This window comes from Aquila chrysaetos, chromosome 1 (genome assembly GCF_900496995.4).
Source record: "Aquila chrysaetos chrysaetos chromosome 1, bAquChr1.4, whole genome shotgun sequence".
Lineage (NCBI taxonomy): Eukaryota > Metazoa > Chordata > Aves > Accipitriformes > Accipitridae > Aquila > Aquila chrysaetos.
The window spans coordinates 68,988,464-69,014,017 of NC_044004.1; the positions used below are offsets into that span (position 1 = coordinate 68,988,464).

Consider the following 25,554-nt stretch of genomic DNA (forward strand, 5'->3'; position numbering starts at 1 on the left):
AGATGCACGTCCCTGGTCTCTGTTTGTTCCAGCTGCTGCAGGAAAAGAGGCTGGAACCACTTCGAGCCCAGCTAGGGTTCAGCATGGGACTCCCTGCTTCTGTTGCTCTTGCTAAGCAAACTAATGTTTTCAGTGCACTGTAACTGTCACGTGACGAGCACACCACATTTAATGTTACCATGAGTAGCTCTATCAGTTTGCACTGCAGTTTTTGAAAACTGGTTCTGTTTGCCAGGCAGCGTCTGGTCTCCAGCTCAGTAGTTCCATGAACTGGGTTCTTGTGGTCACTTGAGATGTGATGACTGAATCTGGGAAGAAGACCAGATTGAAAAACAAGTAGTGTGCCAGAACAACAGCATGTCTGTCTTGGACGTACAGACCAGTTGTCTAGTGCACTTTGGGTTTAAGCTGCAGAGAATCTGTTCTATTTACCAAGGAAAAACCATGACCTATGACTCAGGCCTTCCTGACAGAATGGGCTTCTCAGTCTACATAAGTTATTCCTGCCCAACTCAAATAATATTTAGGTACCTTGAAAGCTGCACCTAAGAAAAAGCACTGATTTTTTTTTTTTTTAAGGCATCCAGAAGAGCCTGAAGAGATCTAAGTAAATTGTATTTTTCTGTCTCCTGTTTGCTGTGGGGGAAGAGAAAAAACACATGATTCCTCCAGCTCCAGGTCAAAATGTGAGATTCTGATCCAGAGAGCACCCAGCCCAGGAGAGGTATGTGTGCATAGACAGCCGAGTCCTCTGTTGCAATAGAGCTAATCACATTAGCAGCCTCAATGCCAGGCTCCCTCTCTGGATCAGAGTACTTGATGTGCATCAGGAACAGTGTCCGGATGTTTTAGTATCCGTTTGTCCTCCTGTATTATTCACTGTGCTCAAAAGTCTCTCGATTAGCAGGTAGATTAATATTAAACCTGTATGTGCGACCAGTTGTAGCCAGGGAAAAGACACATGGAGAGAGAGGATCTCTGCTTAGAAAAGATCCGCAATGCTAGAACACAATTGGCAGATCTGCTAAACAGTGAACGCAGATCAGCAGCAGGTGGAGACGTCTGTAAGACAGTAGCGAGGTGCCTTAGTCGTACCTTTTTATCTAGCCCCGTTCTTTTAGCTCACCAGTTAGATCTGGAAGGGAGTGTGCTTTGTTTAATACAGCAGAGATCCCTGGCAGATAGCTGTCCTCACCAACTTCCTCTCCGCTACATAAAGCAAAAGTGGGTGTGTTTTGGGTTTGTTGGTGTCCAGGCTTGTTCAGCTCAGGCTTCCTTCCAAGCTTTCAAGATTCCCTCCTCCAGCCTTCTCAGCCCTTCCTGGTCCAGGAACCAGGGGTGAGGCCCTTTGCCACGTCCACCCCGGTCCGGACGCTTGCCGCTGTGAGTAAGCGGAGCCCACATCCTGTTCCCACACAGGAACAATTCCTGCCGTGGCAGAGGCGGCTGTAGGCAAATGCTGCCAAACACACGGCTCCCTTTGAGCATGGCTAGCTCATCTCCCAGAAATGGGAATCCCTACAGATCATCCTAATAGACTGGCTTTCAGCTGCTCCTTGCAGGATACCCAGCCAGCTTATTGTTCAAGGTCACATAAAAGGAATTTCCTAAGCTTTTGCTATACATGTGGTATTACAAGTTTATTCCATCTTTACTTAAACAGCTGCTTTCATACTCATCTGTAAACATTCACTTTAAACCACTTCTTAATGGAAAAAATGGCCAAAGTGACTTCGTGCAAACACTAGGAATGTCGTTACACAAAGTACCTGTGAATCAGTCACCCACTCTGCACTACCCGGCCTGCTTTGCAGAATCTTCCCCATCAAGGTAAGCCAGAAGATTAAAGGGATGCTCCTTCAGAGTGAGTCAGTGTTTTCCTAGGGATGCGTGAGCTCTACTGCCATTAAATGGGCAAACCTCCTCGAAGTAGAGATGTGTCAAGGTGAACCAAGTATTTGAAAGAGGCTTCACAGGGAGAACTAAGTGCCTTTTTCTCCTCTTTAGTAGGTCAGAGAGGGGTTGAGTGACAGGGTTAAACCAGGAATGCAGGTCTTCAAGTTGACCTTTTCTCTGTCTTTTCTCTGTCCCTGCCTTTCCTTGCTGTGTTGCCAGGTGCCCATTCTGCATCTACTCCACTAACCGCCCCGCAGCAATGGAGTGCCACCTGAAGACTCACTACAAGATGGAGTACAAGTGTCGGATCTGCCAGACGGTGAAAGCAAATCAGCTGGAGCTGGAGATGCACATCCGAGAACACCGCCTTGGCAACCATTACAAGTGCGACCAGTGTGGCTACCTGTCCAAGACGGCCAACAAGCTGATTGAGCACGTGCGTGTCCACACCGGTGAGCGCCCTTTTCACTGTGACCAGTGCAGCTACAGCTGCAAACGCAAAGACAATCTCAACTTGCACAAGAAACTGAAGCATGCTCCACGCCAGACTTTCAGCTGCGACGAGTGCCTGTTCAAGACTACCCATCCTTTTGTCTTCAGCCGCCACGTGAAGAAGCACCAGAACGGGGACTGCTCTGAAGAGGAGAAGAAGGGCCAGTATTCAACCTCCAAGGAAGCCAGTCCACTCCTACCCGTGAACAGCTCCAGAAACCTCCTGTCACCCCTCTCAGTTATGTCTGCCTCCCAGGCTCTGCAAACAGTGGCTATGTCAGCTGCACACGGCAGCGGGGCAGAGCCAAACTTGGCAGTGAAAGCCCTGGCCATCAACGGCACTTCCCTGTGCTTTGATAAATACTGGAACTCGGAGTTTGCCCACCTTATTCCTTTAACAATGTTTTTCCCCAAAAACCACTACGATCTCACATTCCATCCACCCAGACCTCAGACTGCACCGGGAGGTGCCTCTTCACCTAAACACTCCTTCCTTGCCTACCTTGGACTAACAGAAAGGGCAGAAACTGTCTGAGGGCAGTTACATTCTGTACCAAAAATACCCCAACAAACCCAGCAGGTAGACATTGCTGCAAAACGTAGACCGAAGAGGTAACGAACACTTGTACTATATCATTAGTAACGTTTAGAAAATGGCTCTGTGTGTATACTTATTGCATTGACATGAAAGCTGCTTTATTAAATCTTCAAGAGGTGACCTACTGCATACTTCTACCTTCAGAGGCATGTTCCCAGTACTCTTATCTAAGAAACTATTTTGTCTTGTTAAGCTGAAAAAGAGTGTCCTTAATGGCAATCAGCACTTGTAAGATTACATATTGATGCATTTTATTTTTGGGGCTTTGCGTGCGTGCGGGTGCGTGAAAGAGAGTCTGCCTGTAGCGTGCCATGACATTGCTTTTGCACATCCCTTATATTGGCTTATTTAATTATTATTCTTTTCCCCTTTCACACACTTGCTCCCTCCCTTCCCTCCATCTCCCCCTGAACTGTAGAGTTGTGGAAGGAGTAACGCTTGGTTCAGGGTGGATTGGTGTATTATTTCAGTGCTGTTTGCAGCTTCCTTTAGTTGTTTGATGCCTTGCACTTAGCTGTCAAGGTTTGAGGATTTGGGGTAGAACTGATGAGGAAAAAGTTGCTTTCAGCACTGCAGGATGACAATATGACAATGAAAAGCGTGTGTATGTACACACGCATACGCGTATGTAGTGTGTGCAGTCTACACACCCACACAGCAGGCCCAATTCTTAACTGTTACACAGGTGTAGCAAACACCTGCGTCTGGGCCATAGCATACATCTTTTGTTTTAAAAGGGCATATAAATATTATATATATATATATATATATATACTGTATTATGCAGTGGTTACCTTTTAGTTTGCAGGAACAACTTGTATAACTAGAATTCTATGGTGGAAGAAATCCAACAAGGGGATTAAAAAAAAGGGTATGGATAAATTCTGGGTATAAATACTCAGACTAAAAAAAAAAAGGCAGTTTTGCACAGTGCTTTAGTCTTGCACTAGTTTGTTTCTCACTTGCAAAAAAAAAAAAAGAAAAAAAATAAATCTGTGGGCTGAAGGTAAGACGACCGTTTATTTGAAAAGGTACCAGTAACTTCTTTGAAATATAAAGCTATAAAAAGATGCTGTTTGAACCATACAGTTCTCTTTTATATCCTCAGTATTTCAATTGTACTTGCAAATTCTACAGTCCTACCGATACCCTCCATGTTATTAGTAATACTTTGTTCCTTTTTGTTAAAGGCAGATAGAGTGTACACTCTGCTAGGAAGCTAACTTTATACTTATTTAACACTCCTACTTGTGGTCATTAAAATGACATGTATGTAGCACTTTATTGCAGGAAAAAGCAAATGCGGATTGGTTGTATAACCTTTGTTAATCTCAAAATGCCAAGAGTGATCTTAAGAGAAGCTAACCGACTGTTAATTGACTTGTGTTTCTTAGACAACTTAATATCCAGGAAGAAAGATCAGGATTAAAAATACTCTGCATTAAAATTGGAAGTATAAAATATGAAACATTTCAAAATTACCATGTGACTTACAGGAATGCTTTCTTACTGGATTATTGTTTTCCATGGTGTCTCTTGGATTCGGATCTCGCCGTCTTTCACCAGGTATTAGAAATGTCTGACCTAGCTTTTGTCAGAGTCCCCTCTCTGTCCCTTGGCCGAGCCACTGTAGGAGGTGCCCTGAGTCACATCTACCGTGCTATCCACCCACCCTCATGCTGCCCTGAAGGAACCTCTTCTGCAGGTTGTTGTGGGACGGGGGGAATCCAACAGGCCAGTTGGAGCCAACCCCTTGTTCGTGACAGCACTAAAGCAACGCCCCAGTTCAGGAAGGCACTTCTGGTCCACAAGGGCTCTTAGCCATATGCACAACTAGAAACATAACTCAATTTTCATTAGCTCTTAAATGAAGCTTGTGTAGAAATACTTTTTTGATGCAAAACTTGCATCCTTTAACCTGTTTGCAAGATTCCTACATTTGTTTTGCACTGAGATGGCCAAACATTCTCCACTATCATGACCAAACTCTTCCTGTTGGGGGAGGACATCCTGATCTGTGCACTCCTGTTAACATACTGGAAGCTATTTACAAGGGGGAAATATCAAAAATAGTAGCAGATTATCATTTGGAATTACTAATTAAAGGACAGAGAAGTCCCACCATTTTGTTTACATTCCAGCAGACAGTTTTGGTTCTAACGAGCATGTGGCAGTTCTGTCTGTCTCCACAGTAAAGAAAAGCCATCTGTTCCAAAGTATGTATAAACCTTTGTAAACAACCTACGTAACTCAGGGCCCTGTTTGCCATGCTTTACTCCATCAGAACTCCTGGTAACTCCCCACCCCCGGAGTACAGACGACATAGAAAATGGTGTATTAATAAATACTCAAAGCATAAAAAAATTGAGTATCTTGACAGCATGAAATATGCAATCTGCATCCAGAAACTATACCAGTTCTTTAAAATACACTCAATGCATATATCTCTGACCCCACCATAGAAGAGCAAACACTTCCAAATCAAAAAGCTTATTTTCCAAACCAACAGGTAAAGTACAGCTGTCTAGGAGGAAGAAGTAGGAATATTAGTAGGACGCTTTACGTAAACCAAACGGCAGTTTAAATAGGGCTGGAACTTCTAAGAATGAGCTGTCAGCATGCGACCGCCACATGTTTGACAATGTTCCACTGAAATAGTAATGTTCAATGTACCTGGGAAATTTGTTTAGCACTTTGGAAAGGATAAATTAATTCTTTCTGGCAAGTTATAGAAGTATTCTCTGTAAGGAAAAGTGTGTTAGGAGGTTTTTATTTTTTTAAGGAAAAAAAAAATACAGTATTTATCAGAGCTCATGCATATTAAAATAATTGGTTTGCAGTTCAAGGCTAAAGAAAGGAATGTTCTCCAGAGGTTCCCCTACCGACTAATGACCAACAGTTCTGATAAATTCCCCCCCCCACCATAAAGGTAATTTCATACTGGTTTTCACTATGCATTCTTTAACAAAAGCTAGTGTGTTTTTCCATTTGGTAATTCAGTTAAAGTTCTCAGCACTTTTTTCTTTCTTCTGTCTTTTTTTTTACTTGTATTATGTTCAAATATCATTCTGTCAAGGTTTGTGTACATTAATAAAAATTTGTATTGTATAAAGCTTTTTGCATTATAAGGCTGTACAGGGTCATTTTGACAGTAACTGGTATATTTCTTTGCATCTTACGTTGCATTGCCAATTTCTAGTGTATCCAGTTTGGAAGTACAATATACTCTAATTAAAAAGGTTGGCTATATTCTTGTTTCTTTTTGGTTTTCCTTCCTCTCCTTTCTCACCTTAAATAGATTTAGGCTTGATTTGGAGGGAGGGGGGAAGGATTCTCCTACAAGACAAGAAGGTAGGAAGAAAAAAGGTGAGATGTTATCAATGGTTGAAATTGAAAAGGAAAGCTACTGATGAAGAAATACAGCAGATACTCCTAGGACGGCTTCAGGACTTCTCTCTGTGGGCTCTGCACTTGTACCAACCTGCCAGGTCAATTCTGCAAGGGGCGTAACGCCTCTTCTGAGGAGTCTGCTCAGTCAGGAGGATGACGGAGCTCTCCGGCCTTACCCTCCTCAGCCCTGCAGTTCAAAGATTGGATCCTTAAGCAGTAGTTTGGTGAACCTGGCCTTACTTGGGAGTAGCCCCAGTGAAATCAGGAGAACTCTTTCCTTACAGAGGAGCTACACAATGCATAAAGAAACACTGTGCATTACAAGATTATAGTGGAAATCTGGGTTTTTTTATTGTAAAAGTATCATGTACGGATTTTGTCAGCATTTTAGAAAAAGCTATTTTTTTTCCCCAAAGATTAATGAAATAATTAACATGCACAGAGGAGGCTAAGGAAGGAAACCCTAAGAGCAGACAAATTTCCAAGAAGCAAAGATACTACTCGCTCCACTGAACAAGAAAAGATACTTAACATCCTAAAAGGAAGTTAGAGTGTTTAAACACTAACCAAGGAAAAAAAAACAATCTGGGCATTCATTAGATTATAAAAATTATCCTCAGATAAATTAATGTTAACATTAAATACATGTGGCTTGCCCTTTGCCCTCAGTTAGGGCAGTGTTAAAATCTAATCAACTGAAAAAGTCTTACGGTTATTTCTGCTGGGCTGTGGATACTAATTTTCAGGGCCTGTGTCAGTACCTTGTTAGCATACGCGGTGCTGTTAACAGCTTGTGTGTTGAATCCTCTGCTCCTCCTTTTGCTGGTGACTAGGTGAAGGGAAGGCAGCTCTAGCTTTGACATAGGGTTGGTAAGTCATCTGCAAGAAGAGGTGGTCTTTCTCTCCTCTTGCACTATATCTGTAATAGAAAATATACAGTGATACTCTATGTGGGTTTTTTGCACTAGACACAAATAGTTATTCTAGCAATTAAAAGACAAATTATGCAAATTCTCTAATTCTGAAAGGTATTTCAGAGATTGATCTACCAAGCCCTGATTATATCTTGATGGTTTTAAAACAGACCTCTGCTTGCGTAAAATGCTACAGTTCTAGTGTAAATTATTGTAACCGTTCGTTTAATTGAGACAATGGTTTAAGATGTAGGTTTAAATGTTCAGTTAAATAAGCAGAGAAGATGCAGGGAGTGAGTCAAAGAGCACATTGGCTGGCAGCGGAAAGGGGGCACGGCTGTCTCTGGAAGCACTCTGCTCGGCTCTATTTGACAGTGTCTCGATGTCTCTAGGAGGGGGCTGAGCAGAGGACTGAATTATCCTGCCTGCATAAGTAGTCAGCTAGCAGTCAAGTGCAAGACTTGTAGTAGCTCCAGCCCTTGAGTCTTACTGTGAACTTTTGTTTAAAAGCTCAGGCCTAATGTCAACCAAATAATCAACCATCCTCATGCAATCCACCTCTCTAGCTTTCCCAAAAACCCACACATCTGACAGAAGAACCCTATGTGCACCCAAATAGGGGTATCGGTGTCACATGCTGGTATGTGATAAAGAGACACTGTCCTTTGCAGCAGGTGGCTATAATGTGCTCGTGGACCCGCACAATTTTAGTCAATTGCCTCAACTTTCCCTAAGCTGTCTTTTCTGATACGTGCACCAATATACATGCGTGGTGATAGAAAACATCTCAGTTTGTGTATTGACCCTCTCAGGACAGCAAGAACTGCCCCGTTTCCATTCTGCAGCTATGTATATTTTTAATATGCCATATATGTTAAAAAAAATAATAATAAACTTAAAAGTGGACATTTTTTCAAGCAGAATTATTTCTTATAATCCTATACGTGCCATAGGCATCATGAGCCCAGCAGAATAAGGCTTAAGAAAAGCCTTTGGAAAAAAAAACCCTAAAATTTTCTCTAACACTTGACTGTAGAGGGGGATTCTTTTGCAGGAGATGGCATCATTTATGGAGAGCCATGTTTTAAAATACATGTTGTGTTAAAAATATATCAGTTGTGCTCCTAACAAACAGACATCTGCATTATATCATCCACCATCATATCTGCTGCTAATTGGCCTCCTTGTTGACAAGGCTCAACAAGTCTCAGCAGCAAGGTTAAGTACTGGCTGTAGAAGCAATCTAGCCTCTTGCCCGAGGGGTCAGAGCTCAGGGAGGCCTTGCGGGAGCCTGCACAGCCTCCTCCCTGCTATATATTTTCCAAGAGCTAATAAAACACCAGCGCAATCACTCCTACCCGGACGTCTGCCAACCGCTACGGTGTCTGTGGAGCTGCAGTAAGTGGCACGTCATCTTCTCATCGCAGAGGCACTCAAGTCGTCTGCAAGGGAAGAGGCACCGTCTTTTGCATCAAAGTTTCAGAAACTACTAGTGAAGCATCTAAAAATTCCCAGAGCGACAGCTAACCTTGGACGTGGGGCAGCTGAGGCCTGAGTGCCCAGCAGGAGCCCCTGGAAAAGGAACGGGGGTGGGTTTAGTGCCCTGAGTTCAATGCCCCTTGAAAGGTGAGCATCTTCAAGGCGACTCGTCTTGACCAAACAAATCCACTAGCTGCTTTTAAAAATCTTGCCCTAAAAAATCTCTTGCCCTAAAAAAATCCTGGTGAGAGGTTGCAGGGAGCAGCCAGCTGCCCGGTTTCCCCAGGAGCGCGCACCGGCTGGAGTACGGCACTGCTGGCATCGGGCCCGTCGGGATGGCTCAGACGTCACACGTGTCTTTTGGCAAATCTAGGCTGAGTGAAGAGGTTAGAGCTGAACCAAAGACCAGAATTTTACTTGGCTTGTGGGCTTGCTGCGTAGCTCTTGGGAACATAATGCTGTGTATACTAGGAAGCCATCCAGTTGCTAGATACCAGGAAATACATCAGAAATGCAGCTGTTGTGCTTCCACATGTGCACAACAGCTGTCTTTGACCAACCCGGTAGTGGCTATATTTACATGTATGACGTTCTTAAGTACCCACCATTTTAAAAAATAAAAGAAAAAAAAAGAAAAAAGAGAATTTAGAGCTGGAGCTGAGCAGTAGCAGGTGTGGGCGGTGGGGACAGGCACCAACTGGAAATGTTTCATTTAAGTTAACCACCCCCACCACCCCCCCCAAATAAAGAACACCACCACCCCACCCACACCCACCCCACCCCCAAAAGAAAAAAACCCAAACCCCAAGAACTGTACAGCGGAAGAGCACAAAGTGAAACTCTGGCACTTCTTTGCAGCCTTGTGAAGCCTCTGCAGCCTATTTCCCTACTTTAAGATGGGCGGGTGAGGGGCATTCCATGCTAGGAGGTGGTTTTCCTTTGTTTTGGTTTGGTTTGGTTTTTTTAATTGTTCCATTTCCCTCCCCCTCAACCATGATTAAAATGCAACATATGGCACAACTCGGAAAAAAAAACCGCAAAAGCAACAGGTTTTCCAATTTAGGCTATAGTTAATGAAAAAAGACTGAGTTCCTGTAGTATCCTCTGTTGTTTGCATGTAGTTCAGCTCTACTTTACTTTTCAAACCTCTACTTTCTATCACATACCTTTTTTTTCCAGCACTTCTCAGACAGCACTTCACTGGAACTGCAAACTCTGGATTGTTACTCTTCTGGGAAGGTGCCTGTTTAAATAAAGAATAGGAAAATGCTGTCTACCGCTGAGCACCTAGACCTTCAGGCCAATGTTCACAGCACAGCCTAATGTGACCAAAACCAAAAATAGGCCTCGCTTTCTGGCTGGTCAGAAAAATATCAAACACTTTCTTGATTCTTTCCCTGTTATTTAAGACTGGAATGTTCATTCACACACTAGACTGAAGAATTTGTTTTTTAACAGATTTAACAGGAAGCCAGTTGGGAGTGTCAAAGCTATAACTAACATGCTCACGCATAGTTGAGTAGGACTTTAGAACCTATTTATGCATAGCTGCATGAATGAATAAGAGCATGTTTTCCCTGGCTTGCTCTCGCTGCCTCCTTAAGCATTTTGCCACAAATAACCACATGAGCCTGGTCTAGCCCCTGCTCAGAAAAGGCTTGCTGCTCCTCTCTGCCTGAACACCCACAACAGCGGCACTACCAGTGCGATGGCCAGCGCTGACTCATTTGCCAAGAAGCCAGACCTAAGGGCTGGAGCAGAGCGCTGCCCTGCCTCGGGCACCTCCACCCTGTCGCACATCTCACCCTGCGCAGCGTCACGCACACAGACTGCGTCTGGGTACTGAGAGCAAGTGTTGCTTGAGGAGAAAGCAAAAAGTCATTTGGCTTCCTTGTAGGACTAACTTCTCTAAAACTGTGTGGGTACATTAATGCAGAATTTCTTGCTAGAACCAGAAAAATAAATTATGATAAACTATACATGTCTTGTATTTCTTGTATTGCAGGGATTAACACTTCCCTGATATCTAGACTTTCCAGTACCCAGCGTACAATTGCATTCCATTATAGTTAGAAGCAGTAGTTGTTTTAGCAATAAAATCGCTGTATCTTTTTTTCCTGAAATTGATAAAAAAAAGTTAAAATGGCATGGGAATGTAAGTAAAGATAAATAGCTACAGGAGTGCTCCCTCCATCAGTGTGATTCTGAAATAATATGCATACATTGGTGGCTGTCACTCATGCCAGTGACACTTTTAAAACATACCAGAATAGCTCTATTTGCAGGTGTTATCAGAGCGATGCCCATTTGCACTCTGAATATTTAGTAAGCAAGCATTAAGACTTCATGTTTTTATACCTAGACACCTATTTTTAATGGGATGCATAGCTAGAACTTAATGAAAAGATCTAAATATAATGTTAATGTGATTTAAAAATACGCACTGCATCTTTTAAGTTGACATTTCAATTAAAAATAAATAAGATCCAGTTATATGGTGATGCTGTGATAAGATTGCATTTTTACCAGTCAAGTTTCATTCTTTTTCAAAGTGACAGATTTCTCTAAGATAGACAGAGCCAGCAATAACAGTCCTCCAGCCACTCAAACCAGGAAGATACAATTAAGGGTGCACTTAATCACTTCCCAAAATTGGGATATCACATTTTATGGATAAACACATTTTGCGATAAACACATTGTTACTTTCCTGTGGCTAGTCTATTAAAGCTAATAACTGCATAATAAAATTTAAATCACATTCAATTTTAACAGGAAAACAATGCCATGTCCACTGCAAAAGGTTATTACACACCTCTACATGTGCGTACCTACCGCCTAAAGCTCTTGCAAGCACCTTCTTTAACTCGGTTGCGGCAGCTCCGCCTTCCGACAGCGAGCCCATCGGTGCGTAGAGGTTTGGCAGTACTCAGCTCCAGGCGGATGGTCTCAGCACACTCAACGGCTCCGCGCATCACCTGACGGCCCAGCGCTCGCTTGGTGCTGAGCTCCAGCTGCTTCCCGGCCATGCTGCAGTCACAGTGGGGCGTGTACCTGGAAAGACACCCCTCCACGGCATCCTGGCCCAGCTCAACTCGTGTAACCAGGAATTTAATGGGAAAAAATCTGCTCATGTTTTCTTCTAAGCTCTATTTAATTAACTAAGGTCCCTTTGGTGCTGCCGTAGCAAATCACACCTGACGTGTTCCTAACGTGACTGCCCGAGACATAAGTACTTATGATTCGGAGGCAGGATTGACCTGTTGTCACTAAACCTGGTCTTTTCTTCAAACCTTATGTGTATCTCCAGCACCGCATTGTTCCACGAGTTACCTGTAAACCCACGATGTAAAAAGTACTTGCTGCAGTAATACACTAAATTCCCCCCTCACCACTTGCACTGCAAAAATAGCTCCCGATTAGCCTTTCCCAAGCTGTTTTATGGCTGCCTGCTGCAGGCCCTTGAGCTGGACAGTCCCACTCTGTTTGCTCTTGCCACAAGCAGAGGCCACTTTCTCCTGGTCATCACCACCGTTACCGTCCTCTGGCCCTCTCCACCAACATGAAAAGCTCATTCTGCTCACAGTTCACTTCCAGATGTGGTAAAAGAGTGACCCTGCTAGATCGGCCTGTTCATTCCTCGGTTCTGGCTCTCAGGGTAAATGCTACTGGCTAACACTTCAGGAGAAAGAAGAATTTTTAAAAAATCCAGAAATTGGGATTGCTCAGAGGTTTCTTTCAGTGGAATATTTTGCTGTCAGACAAGTTTTAAAAGACACAGGAATTTCCTGTGGAGCAGAATTTGTGGTTCCTGACGATCAGCGCTACTGGCCTTGTTCCGACCGACTGCGTTTGGATCTGGTTCCCAAAATCCTTTACGCAGAGAGGTTTTCCTGAGCGTTCTTTAGAAACTGGATGTTTTCCATCAGGATTTTTGATTCCATCACTGTAATAGCCAGTTTCTCAACTTTTAGATTGTGCCATTGGCAGCACAAGTCACATGAGTCCTGTCTTTAGGTTTTTTGTCACCTAATCAATAGCTTGTCAAGATCCAGGCTCTTATTTGGTGGTAGAGACTTCAAGAATCCTCCATTTTTAGGAAGCCAAAACAAAATGGGTGGGGTAGTTTTTTGTATAGACCAGAAAATTTGTTTCCCATGGGACTTTTTTAGCTTCCTGGGATAGACTAACAGAGGAACTGAGACACATAACTTTTACTTTTAATGACCAAATAAAAATAAAATAGATCAGCAAAAACTGTCACTGGCAGCCAAAATGAGGCCAGGACTCTGAAGTCTCTAGTGTGAATGTTCCCTAGCTGCCAAAAGCTTGCATGGTTCAAATCTCGCTCTTGGCACTGCCAAACAACTGGGGACTACCTCCTCCCAAGTCATCTGCCAATTCATGGCAGGCCAAAAACTCAGAGAAATCCCTCATCTCTGCAGCTCTTTCTAGAAACCTCAAAAAGAATGGCTATTTACCTCTAACTCCTCTGAGATCTGGTGTCTGTACGTATGTTGACATTGAATTTACTGTCCAAACACTGAAAGCCAGAGAACTTCCACCCCAACAGTACTCACAGAAGTGCGCAGACCTTGTCTCCTCCTGCTCTGTTCTTGCAGAGGGTGGCTCACTTGTTGTAACAAGTTGCAGTGTCATAACAAACTCAAATCAATTATCCCGCTTCTATGGGAAGGCTGCTAAGTCCCTCAAATCTTCTCATCACAGACCCAGTAAGGCAAGGGGATATTCCTGAAAAATTCTCTCCTGTTAACATAAGAGGAAAAAGCACCTGCAACACCCAATAATGCAATTAATATTGTCAGTCAAGCGAAATCTGAACTCTTACACCACTCCAAGGAAGCATTCAACTTGAATTCTGATGGTAGCCTTGTTTCCCCTTTCCTTCCCGGCAATAAACAGGACAGCCAACGAAGAAAGCTACCTTCAAGGAAAGATCCCCTCCCACCTACTCAAAGGTCTTTGAAAGATCTCCCGGGAAGGTGGGAGAACACAGAGAAACCTCCCACCCACAGGCACAGGCCAAAGACAGCTCCTAAGTGCTCTGAAACTGCAGGGAAGAAAGTCTCACCCTCTTCAACTCCAGCGGGCAATCTGGGACACCGGGCAGAGACAGCCCAAGGGAGGACAACAGCCCATCCGCACACCACCCAGGTGCCCATACTGATAGGTTTCGCGGTGTTCTTGCGAATAAGCACGGTTTCTCTTCCTAATGGACAATCAGGCATGTGCCAGACCCCATCCAGTCTCCAGGTCATTAAAGGGAGGACCTAAGACTCAGGTGGCAACACCTGAGACTGGCAATAAAACTCTCCAGAAATGGAGAGGTGGGAGTTTGAGGCTGTGATCGGAGATGTAGGAGGACCCGAAACCACCAACACTGTCTCACCAGCAAGCTCAATAAGGCTGTGCCCTGACAGAGCCTGCAGGTTATTTTGGATGCAAGAGGTGTCAGAAAATAGATGAATGCAGCCTAACTAGGAAATGGGGAATGCACCCACCATGGTTTGCAGGCTGGCCCTGAAGCAAAACAACTGATGTTTCTTAATTTATAAGGCATGGAAGTTAACCTCGAGGCACTTCCAGTTCAAAATATGGTTCTTTTCCTGTTTATGATCAAACAGTACAGCATAAGTCAAACACACGTCCTGGAAAGGTGAACAGCAGACAGCCATACCAGCTGCTCAGGGCACCTGCTTCCAATGATCTACCCTCTTCCTTGCACAAATAATGTCAGAAGATGAACACCTTATTAAAGTAATTATCCATCCTCATCCCCTGACTGCACATCTTATTTTTTTCTGTGCTGCCACTATATCATATGCCCCCTCAACTATACCACAGTGCAGTGACTTTCTTTTTAACACTTCAAAAGCAGTATGTTCTTTTTTTTTTTTTATTTCCAGGAAGAAACTGCAGACAACCCATGTCAGCAGCCAAATTAAAACAAACAAGTCTTTCTGAACAAAAGGTGCTCTTTCTAGAGACTCAGACTCACTCATTAACTCCAGAGTTAATGGACTGCAGATTCTTCAGCTTTTGGGAAATACGATTTGACAATTTGTAGGGGAAGACGGATTTTTATTTACATACATCTATAAATAAAGACTTCATACTGTGACACCAGCCACTCAGACGCATGATAGAAGTTCAGCATCTTTTGAAGAGAAACGGTCAGGATTTTGGGCGAGGGACCATAGTGGGGACCCTTTTCTAACTCCAACTGAAAAATGCGTTTTCCCTTACCACATCTAACACTAGTGAAGAGGGCTGCATCTGTCAGGTGCCTCTTACTGCCAGGATTGCAACCTGCCCTGCCCTCTCAGGCTAGAGAGAGGTCCGTCAGCCTTTGCCAAATGAGTCAGAAGACAGTGATGCAAAGGTACCGTGTGGAAGGAAATGAAAGAGAAGAGCTTTGCAAAAGTGGGATTTTGGTCTTAGTAATTAAAACTAGCATGAATTTCACACTGGCTCTAGCAGCTTTCCATCTACGGACAGAAGTAAGGGAAAGAGGAACAATACACAGTGCAATTCACTGCCAGAAAGATTGCAGAAATACACGTTCATGAGAATCTTAAAACATGAGCAGAAGGAAAACTCGAGGGATGGATAGTTTTAGCAAGGCCACACCATGTAAACAAAAGATATCAAGGAAAAATAAGGGGGGGGGGGGGGGGGGGGGATCCAAGTGGATTTGAATCTGTTGGAGCTACAGAACCCAGGTTTCCTGACTAGGAGCAATGCCTTGAACTAGTTAACCGCAAACAGGCTTCTTGAAAAAAGTTATGCCCTTAAAGTTATTTACACAACAGCTCAGGAGTCTTGATCTTGCCAGCCCTCCATCTTCTCTCCTCCAGCTGCAAAACCTTTTATAACCTCAGTAGTTCTTGCCCATCACAAAGCAGTGAAAAAGCCCTGGTCAAAAACAAGTCAGAGATGCAGAACCCAGAAGAAAATGAGACCCAAGGTAGTTGATTTAGGACTCTGCTCACCGTCTCCTTTGGCACATTTTCTCTGGTTCCGAGTAGTCCAATACACTTCTGAAGGAACAGAGAGCAGTTTGACATAGTGAGGAGGGGAAAAAAAAGATGGTAACAAGTGGTTGTCCCTTTTACCTTGGCTGTAAATCTGTGTACAACACACAGTGCACCGCATCAATTCCAAACAAGTGCAGGCAGATATACAGCATGCCGCTTGCCCTGACCAAGCCATAGAGCAACAGAGAAAAAATAAGGCTCTCTAGCAAGACATAAAAATACTCAAATCTGTTGTAAATAGGAGTCCAGTTTTAAGGAGGTCTAAACTCTCCTAATCCCAGAAAAACATCACTACTACCTAGACATAGTAAGCATACCCAACAGGTCCCAAACAGCCCTATAGCAGATGCAGATTTCATCTGGTAATGTAAGCATTTTTAAGGAGCAGTGTGGTGCAAGAAGGCTATTCACCAGCATTAAAAAAATAAAAATAAAAACATTCAAATCAGCTCAAATTGACTCTTTGATAGGGGCAACATGGTAGCTAGGAGAGATATCTTTTAGGGAGAGATAAAGAAGCTCTGAAGAAGTACAGCTATCCCCATGTGAACCATCCAGGAACCTTACGGGAGGCGATCTACTCACCAATGCCATGAGTGCTTTGCTGTAAGTCCAGCAGATCTGGTGATGGATCACAAAATCTATGGGTTGCTTCATGTCATGCTTGGTGTTAAAATACTATGTTTTGACAGGTTTGTAGGACGAAAGTTGAGGCCTGACGGCAAGTCCCCTAGCTCTTGGAAAGGACTCATACCATGAGGAACCACTAAGCCATCTGACGCCAGAAAACGCAAACCCCACAGACCTTGAAGCCTCCCTTTCTGCCACAAGGGCTCAAGCTTCACACTGCCCAAATGGCGAGACCAGGATCATGAACTGAGAGACTCTAAAGAGATCAATTTTCTCTTTTTTTGTAGGATGTTTTACTCAGGTCTGTCTGGAGTACCCTAGTAGGGAAGGCAGATGTACTCAACACAGAAATTATGTAGCCATCAGCATTTACCATGAATCATTTGGCATGAATCACAAGAGATTTTTTTTTTTTCCCTCTTTTGCTGAAAGTACACTGTTTTTCCTATGTGGGACTGTTTGACTATGTCTGGCTGACTTGATTACCAGCAAGAATGAAAGCAGGATGCCTGATCAAGTACCAAAACATCACTCGAAAACACTGACTAATATTTACTTCTCTCTAATCAGTTATTTAACCAACTTCAGTTGTGAAAACTCAATTGCAGTTTAAAAAAAAAAAAAACCATAAAATCTGAATCCACTTGAAAATAAAGAGAATAATTAGTGAAAAAAAAAAAAAAACACCAAAAAACCACACCACAATTCAGTACAAACAACAAACTAGACAGAAGCAGGGAACATCTACATTGGTTTTTCAAAGCAGTAACTATTATGACTGGTACCTCTGAGAATTAAACAGAGCAAGCTCTCCAGTGTTTTGACCTCCAGAAGGTCATGTTCACAAATCAGTGACCGTAAGAGCCAAGCTGGCATTCCCAATGCCCACAACAATAGATCCAATTACTTCAACCAACAAGCATTAAAAAGCAAATGCAGCACACAAAGCTCCTATTGCTTTGTTAATTCAAATACGTATATCTGCAGATATAAAGATGAGAGAACAGCACCCTTGCCGTGTCTGTATGCTATACATGCTCTGGTTACTTAACTTTCCTTACACATTTTGTTTTCCACTTTTTTTCCCCCCTGGTGTTTGCCTGTTTGGAAACACTTCACCCAAACTCAAACCAAAACAGGGCTGTGTAAATTGATTCGACAACTATTTCTTTTGTGAATGTTGTTCTTCCCACCGTTATTCACTGCAATTTTTCAGATTTGGCCAAGAGAAAATACCGTTTTGTTCTTCTTTCAGTTGCAAATGCATAGATCTAGGTGCTCAGTAAAAAAATAAACTCAAGCTTCATACTTACTACTCAGTGACTATTTTGAATTTGCTAAGTAACCTAGCAGTTCAAATAATTCATTTAGAGGAAAAACAAGAAACAGAAAGCTTCAGTAAGTACACTGCCAAAACCAGTAAGTTCAAAGGGCATTAACTGCATTTTATAAGAGGCAGATTAAAAAAACCAAAACATCTACAAGATCCAGCAATACCTACCAGATACCCCAGCCCCGGGGACTTTTGAGGAATGGCTGGGACCAAATCTCAGGGAAAACCCCTTCACAAGTATTTAGCATCCTCTCCCCTGTCCTCCCTGGAAGGCCTAAAGACCATCACCAAATCTGGCACCTCTGTGGGCTCCCATGCTTGCACCTGAGCTCCTACGCTGCCCAGGTAATGCTAGCGCTGGCCCCGTCTCGCACAACACGGGGAAAAGGTTGCCACCAAAATCCTCTATCACCTCTATATTCCCCCCAGGCAGACGGAGCTCTGCTCAATGGCTTCCAAGGGGCAGAGGGAAGCGCCCCGGCTGCTGCCCGCAGGCCCACAAACACGTACTGATCACAGCAGATGAGCTGTTCTGATCTGAAAGGTGAGTCGGACATGCGGTTTAATGTGACTGGGGAGGCTGTTAATCAGTGGGGAGGCTATTTATGCCTACTTTGTAAATGTCCCTATTTACTTTAAATAAAGTTGCATTAGAAGAGCCAAACCAAAAATACCTATCAAGAGCATAGTAGACAAAACTAACTGTGGAAGTGATACTGCTCCAGAAAAATGCAACGTAGCCAGTTTTGCAAGGTTGCTAATTATGTATTATTAAGGACATTATACAGCGACCTATCTAGAGCCCTTTGTTGCCCTATTATCAATAACAAATGGGAACTTGCTATTTTGGGAAATGACCTTTCTCCACAGCATTGTAGTGTAGCACGAGCCAGGAACCTCCCGAGCTGTAATTCCAGCTCCACCATTGACTTGCTGCGTGATGAGGGAAAGTTGCTTTAACCTCTCAGGGGCTGTTTCTTTTTCTGTAGAGTTGTAGCCACGCTCGCCTACCTCTCAGCTCGGTGGAGTGCTTCACTCAGTTCAAATATTTGAGCAGAGCTTTGAGGATGCAAAATGCCAGATCAGTGTGACACACTGCTGCAGCTGCTTGAGGATTTTAACACGGCAGAAATTCAGCTGCAGCTGGAAGAACATACTGGCGCAGAGCTGCAAGATTCCCTTTTCACAGGGGAGAACCTACAGCCACTAGCTTTAGGCTACAGGTCACCAGCTAGTTACATTTAACTTGTCAGTGATTTCAGCTACAGAGTTTCTCAACACGCAAGAAAGAAAAAAGGTCAGTACTTGTTCCCACCTACACGCCAGCAGAATGCGGGGTAATGTTAACAACTCACGTAATGGCAAAGGACACACCTAAAATAACAGCACACAGAGACCATAGGATGAAACTTATCGGGACAAGCAGAACGCACAGTGGATACTCAGTTTATGCAGTCTGGTACATTTCAAAGGTCAAAAAAACCAGTTGGGTTATAGGAAGTTACAGAGATTAAAAAAATAGAGCGGACACTGTAACAACACCAGCTCTTTCTCTCCCTCTCTCTCCCTCTCTCCCTAAATAAATAAAAGTCACGACTAAATGAAGTCATTCTGAAAACACGAATTATTTAATTTGCTTTGGCGGAATATTCCCAGGCTTAACCTCCTCAAATTGTGGTAAAAGTCGGGAAACAATCTGATCCATTTACAAATTACAGGAACATGCATAAGCACACAATAAAACTATAGGAAGACTATACTCCCAACTTAGAAAAAACCCCATCACTTAACTCTTTTCCAAGGGGCAGAGATCAATTTGTTTTCAACATCTCACTTCTCTCCTGCCTTACTACAAAAGAAAGGGCTAGATACTGATACGGTATTTGAGAGTTGTCTAATAACTCCCTTTCATAATTTCACCAACAGCTTCCAAACAAAACTTACTTTGCGGCCCGAGACCCATCCCGCTGGAGGAAATTCCATTTCAATTACCTTGTAATTGACAGCACAACTCAAATTCCTAAATCTGCATCCCCAATTCTTCAGAAATAAAGCGAGTTTCACAGCATGGAAGATTTAACCTGAAAGCCACAACACCACACCCATATTTATGTGAGGAAGTTCCCAGGGTGAATGCAGTTCTTCCATCACGATGATCCTCGAATGCTCTCAGAAACTCTTCAACTGTTATTTGAAAGCACTTTGTTTTACAGACAGATAGATGGCAATATATTTGACACAAATGTTTAAGCATGACATGATTCAAGTTTTATAAGAATTAAATTATAGCAGTTATCGAAATCCATGTTTGAAATTTAGTATTTAGTACATCTCTGTTGACAGATTGCATTTACTGATCTTAATTAACGGTGCCCAGAGACAGCTTAGCCATGCTCTCCAGATTGAACTACGGCAAAATTTTAGACCTGGGCTATGGATCCCCGGATATACAGAAAACGAAGGACAGGGACGTGCTTCCTTAGCAAGTGGTGGGGTACAACACTTTGAAAGCAATGGGGGGTGTTTCCTCTCCGGGGCAGAAAGCCTGGACTTGTGTGGAACACCCCCGTGTGAACACACAGGCCCTGACGGTCACTTTTGCTTCTACAACTTACTCCTGCAACGTTTTGGAATTAATTTTGTCTTACCCAGCAACTTCATTGGAAAAAAAAAAAAAAAAAAAAAAATTTGAATTTCAGCAGCAGCCCAAGAGCGGTGGGTGATGAAATCAGGTAATTGCTAAGGAATCCTTTTACCAGCTTCTTAAAGCACACCCTCGGTGGGTGGAAGGGGGGGTGGGTGTCAAAGGCATCCCTAATGCAGTCTGACCCCCCGGAGGAGCCGCCGCCCGCAGCAGAGCCCCCAGGGGCTGAGCCCTGCTATACGGCTCCATCTACGGGCTCCCTAAAGGTACTGCAAGGGAGACGTAAGGACTGCGGCGGCTCCCAGCCAGCCCGTCCGCCGGTCCCCGGTCCTGTCCCCGGCCCCGGTCCCGGTGCCGGTCCCGGTGCCGGTGCCTGCCCTCCCAGCAGGGCCGTCGTCAGACAACTTTCCGAGGGATTGTTTCCTCTGTGAAGGGCTCTCACCGTTTCATCAAGAATCATCTAGAAAATGGAAGTTCCCGAGAGGTTGGCTGAGGAATAATTTTCAGAATAAAGAGATTTACCTTGGTCGCTTGTAGCGATTTGTTTCTCTCCGCTGCCATTTCTTGGCGTGTGAAAAAGGGGGTTTGCTGCAAACACTCTAGATTAATAAGCACAGGAAGAGAGGAAACGTTACGGCTTTTATATTCAGAAACTAAACAGCAAGAGTAGCCTTAATTCTATCCAGCTTGTGCAAGATTTAAGTCTCTATTTTCAGCTTTTCAATGCAAAGTTATTTTTCTTCCTAAGTTATACAAGACTTGTTTGTAAAACCCTTTTTCTTTTGGGGTGATTTTGTGATGCAAGCTACCTGAGGAAATGCCACGCTAACCCGAGGATCCACTTAGTCCAGCCTTAATCCCGAGCAGCAGCCAATAAAGAAAAAAAAATTATGACGCCAAAACCATTCAGACTGTCCCACAGAAATGTCCTTGCACTTTAGATGTTCATTAAGGGATACATGTTCAAAATCTTAGATGAGAGCTCTCCAGACCAGATCGTTTACAGGATCTGTGTATGTCTCCAGACCAATGTTTTCTAAGATGAAAGAGTTGGCAGTGGACCAAACAAGATTATTTTAATTATTCCAGTTTCCCTCTGAAATTTCCTGTCTCATTGCATGTGACATTTACTACCCCAAAAATGGAGAACTGACTCACCTAATGGGACGAAACTCAGGCGGCCTAGATTCTAGGACCCCTATTCAATCACACTTAGGCACGTGCTCAGACGCCGTCCTTTCCTCACGTCAGGGTGTGGAGAAACCGCAGCATTTCTAATAGGAGCAAGTCCACAGCAAGGAGTTGTATGCGGTGGGAGCGGGTGCACGCAGCAGTGTTTGCAGCTAAACTGAAAGCCACGTGCATCCTGCAAGACATGAAACTGGGGCTTGCCTATTCAACACGTCATAATTCAGAATAACTGATTAATCTCGGTACAGAAATAAAATATTCAGCGGCTTTTAGTTGTGCTAGTGCTGTACAGCCAGCATGGTCTGCCTGGTTATTGCAGATGTGGAAATGACAGCCTTAAAAAGTCTCACAATAAAGACATTTTTTCAGTTGTAAGAGAATGCCACATTCTAATGGATAGCTAAAAGAAAAGGTGAAGGATAACAATATTTTAATTATCTAAAGTTTGAAACATTAATTTTCAAATCTACACAGGTTCTATTGCCACTGCACACACAAAGAACCAGTCAGGTATTTTGCATCACACCACTTATAACAACAAAAAAAGTTCTTTTACTTTTACTGAAACTGTTTTTAAAAGCTTCTTGATTTTGACCTAAGTTCCCTCCTTCTCCTGTAAATCAGAAGTTAAGAATGTAACTTCAGCTACTTGTTTTGAATCCTGCAGATATCAAATATTAGCAGCTGTTGTTCACTGCAGACAGACAAATCGTATTCACAGCTCAAAAAAAAAGAAACCCTGTTTTGGTGAACAAAATTTGCTCTGTCCAGCAAGCAAGGGCATGAAGTCACTCCTCTTAGTCTCAGATAGCAGTCAGGATTTCCAGGTAGATCACTTTGTTAAGATTTGTACAATTAAAAAAAATAAAAATTAATAGCAATACTTGTAACGTAATTCACATTCCAGTTTGCTGTTTATTTTACTTGATTGAGCTCTGCCAGATACCATGCACTTACCATGCTTTTGACATGACACATAGGACAGAAATCACTTTCTTGTGTGGCTGCCTTTTCTGGAATGAGTATCTGATCTCATTTGTGTGATTACAGCAGTATTAGTCCACTCCATGAATTTTATGAGACTGGGATAGCTGAACAGCAGTTTCTCTTTGAACTTCAGAAGAGAAGGGACACCAGAGCGTAACAGGCTTGTGAAACACATGCTGACCTTTTAATATGTTGACCCGTACTGCTGTTAACAGCTATCAACAAATCCTGAAGTGTGGATGGAGGGGAGAAGGCAGTGGAGGGAGGAGAAAACCAGCAGACTGACAAGGCATTATTCCCCACATAATGTCCACAAGCTTACAGATGTCTCAGGATCGTAACATTTTTAGCAGAAACAGTATACAAATACTTAGCTGTTTCTTACTTAGAAGTAAAAGACAAGCATCTGAGTAACATTAAAAGTTCATAGTCTAAGCTTCTGACATCGTAAGGCACATTAATTGTTGCAGTTTGTGACGTCACTGAAGATCCTTTGTCCAGTTAGACTAACAATTTACAGTTTAGAAGTGAGACAAGCAACTTACTCTTTGCGCTTATTTTACAGGCTTTGCCAGATTTGATCAGATTAAAAAAAAACCAGGGCAAATTGTCTTTATATCTACATTCAGTGCAGATCCCTAATCATTTTCAAACACATTCCATATCCCTCCTACTTCAGTTTGTCAAATCCCTCCTAAAAGATATAAACCAGGATATTCTTAGCACCCTAATTTCCCTTTCCTCTATGGATTATTTTGCCTACTCCAAAATACTGGGAAAGCTTCTCTAAATAAGAATAATCCTTACTGTGATGGCTGAAGTCTGTTTCTCCTGCCTTGAGAGGAGGGTCTGACATCACAGCCTGGGAACCAGCTCAGCTCCTTTTCCCCATAAGTGGCAGGACACATCTTCGCACAGTTGGCTTGTCTCTAAACGTCCCATCCTCCACACCCTCCTAGGATGGTGCCTGTTTTCTTCTAAGACTTGATGAGAGAGAGAAAGAAGACTAAAGGGCAAAGGCAACGAAGGGGTCAAGAAGAGACGGTTTCCCTCAGATGCTGCTAACAGACACTGAACAACAGTTCTGCACGACTTCAGAAACCCTTGCCTTCTGCTGGTGAGCTCTGTCCAAGCCGGGGTTCACCAAGGTTACAGGAAAAGAAAAGGTTGTACTTTTGTTGATCAACGCTGCTTAGCAACAAGTCATAAAAACTAACATTACTCTTGTCTTCCGCTGGTCGCAATTAGAAAACTACAAACAGGATCTTTGTGTCATAGATTCAGTGCTGAGAGAAACCTTTAGCAGTGTGACTTTGCAATGCTACGAGCCACACAGTTGACGAGAGTATCTTCTCATTACATGTACATTACGCATCCCCAGCCATTGCAGTCTGCCACAGTGCAGGTCAGGTCAGTCATGTGAAGTTATAATAGCCTTTAGGTTACAATAGGTTATAATCTTTAGGTTATAATAGGCACTTTCAATAGAAGAAACAAAGCAAAAATATTGTTAATCCCTGATTAACTTTATGAATGGAGTAATTTTAAAAGGTGTATAACTAAACTAAAGCTTTTTTACGCTACTCTACCAGTGAAAGAGATCTAAACATAAGAGAAAATGAAAGACATAGTAACTAACATACAGCAGAAACTCACTTTGCCATAGTATTTTAAGGAAAAATACAGGAATCTCATCATGCATTCTAAAGAGTGAAGCTTTTGACTTCTTTGTTAGAAGTGAACAATCACTTTCTCAAACAACAAGGACTTCTAGCTTTTCCTCACTTAGGGCACAAATACAAACAAAACCACCTAGTTCCAAAGGACAAGTGTCTGCATTGGACTAGTCTCCCACACAACACACAAATCCAAAAGACAGAAAAGGGAATTGAATTTATCATTTTTGTAAATATCACACAGCAAACACTGTGGATCACATCACTTACTGCAGCTTGCCAGTGAATTGTCTAAGGTAATTCTTAAGATCGCATGGGAGGAAAAAAGGAGAAAAACAGACATTCTTCTTGCTGTTTCATAACGTACCTTCTCCATAGACTACCATGAATGTCAGCTCCTCTTTTCCTTGTTTGTTCACCAGCTGAACCATACCTTGGTATGGCAGCAGGGAACAGAATACATCTATCATACCTCCATTCTAAGTATGTACTGTAATTGCTTACGAGTTTTTCATTTTGAAATGTTTATTCTCAATCCACAAATTCTGTTAATGTTCTAACATGGGGTGGGTGGGTGATTTTTAAATAAACTGTAAGGAATATGACCATGGAGTATCTGAACTTGTTTTTGGAAGAAGAACCCCGTTGCTAGTCAACCTGTGCACTGTTGATTGTCCAAATCCTAAGTTCCAGGGCAACACACTGATGATTTTTCTTTAAATACATGTTTTATCAACTTCTGTTCAATCATTCTTCTAATGATATATGATTCAGAATAGTCCAGCAGGAACAGTTACAGAAGCACTAAGCTCTGTAAAAATATTTCTCATTTTAACTCATGGATAATGTTCCTTCTTGACTGTGCATCCAAGGGGGGAGCAATAGAGCACCCAGTAAGGAAAAGTAAACGGGAAATAAGTATGTTTACACCAGTACAGAGCAAGCCAATAATTGAATCTCGGCACATTACTTTAAGAAAGCTTTAGGAAGGGAACTGCATACGGTTAAACACCCCCCCCCCCCCCCCCCCCCCCATTTGTATTCTTTAGGCTTGCTCAATCCCCATCCCCTGAAATCTCAAGACCCACAAATAGACAGCCAACACACTGCAGATTTCACAAACAAACAAACGATATATGTGAGAAGGTAAACACTGAACAAGCATGCATAACAGGAAGTAATGCATTTACAAAAGGCAAGGGCAGATTAGATATCAAGGAAAAGTCTTCTATTACTTAAAGCAGGACATTACAACAGAACAGTAGTC

The 25,554-nt window shown here is 42.8% G+C and overlaps 1 protein-coding gene and 1 long non-coding RNA gene across 7 annotated transcripts in view; one reads left to right on the forward strand and one right to left on the reverse strand.

The window, feature by feature from the left end:
* Positions 1-6,235, forward strand: part of ZNF827 (zinc finger protein 827) — a 115,729-nt gene extending 109,494 nt beyond the window's left edge. Inside the window, exons 14-16 of one of the 6 annotated variants that reach the window (XR_003925420.2) lie at positions 580-724; positions 1,664-1,830; positions 2,116-2,310. Coding sequence is in view for 3 of the 6 variants with exons in the window: in XM_030028379.2 (XP_029884239.1) it covers positions 2,116-2,923 (808 nt within the window). In the remaining 3 variants the exon portion in view is untranslated. Of the gene's footprint in view, positions 1-579 lie in introns of all 6 variants that reach the window. The other 5 variants (XR_003925419.2, XM_030028386.2, XM_030028401.2 and 2 more) reach the window with 5 other exon arrangements.
* LOC115347290 lies at positions 5,772-15,857 on the reverse strand. The gene is made up of 6 exons (XR_003925435.1): positions 15,782-15,857; positions 11,604-13,535; positions 9,936-10,012; positions 8,649-8,732; positions 7,138-7,295; positions 5,772-6,563 (listed from the first exon to the last, which is right to left on the reverse strand). It is a non-coding gene; the product is annotated as an uncharacterized LOC115347290 (long non-coding RNA).
* Positions 15,858-25,554: the final 9,697 nt, after the last annotated feature.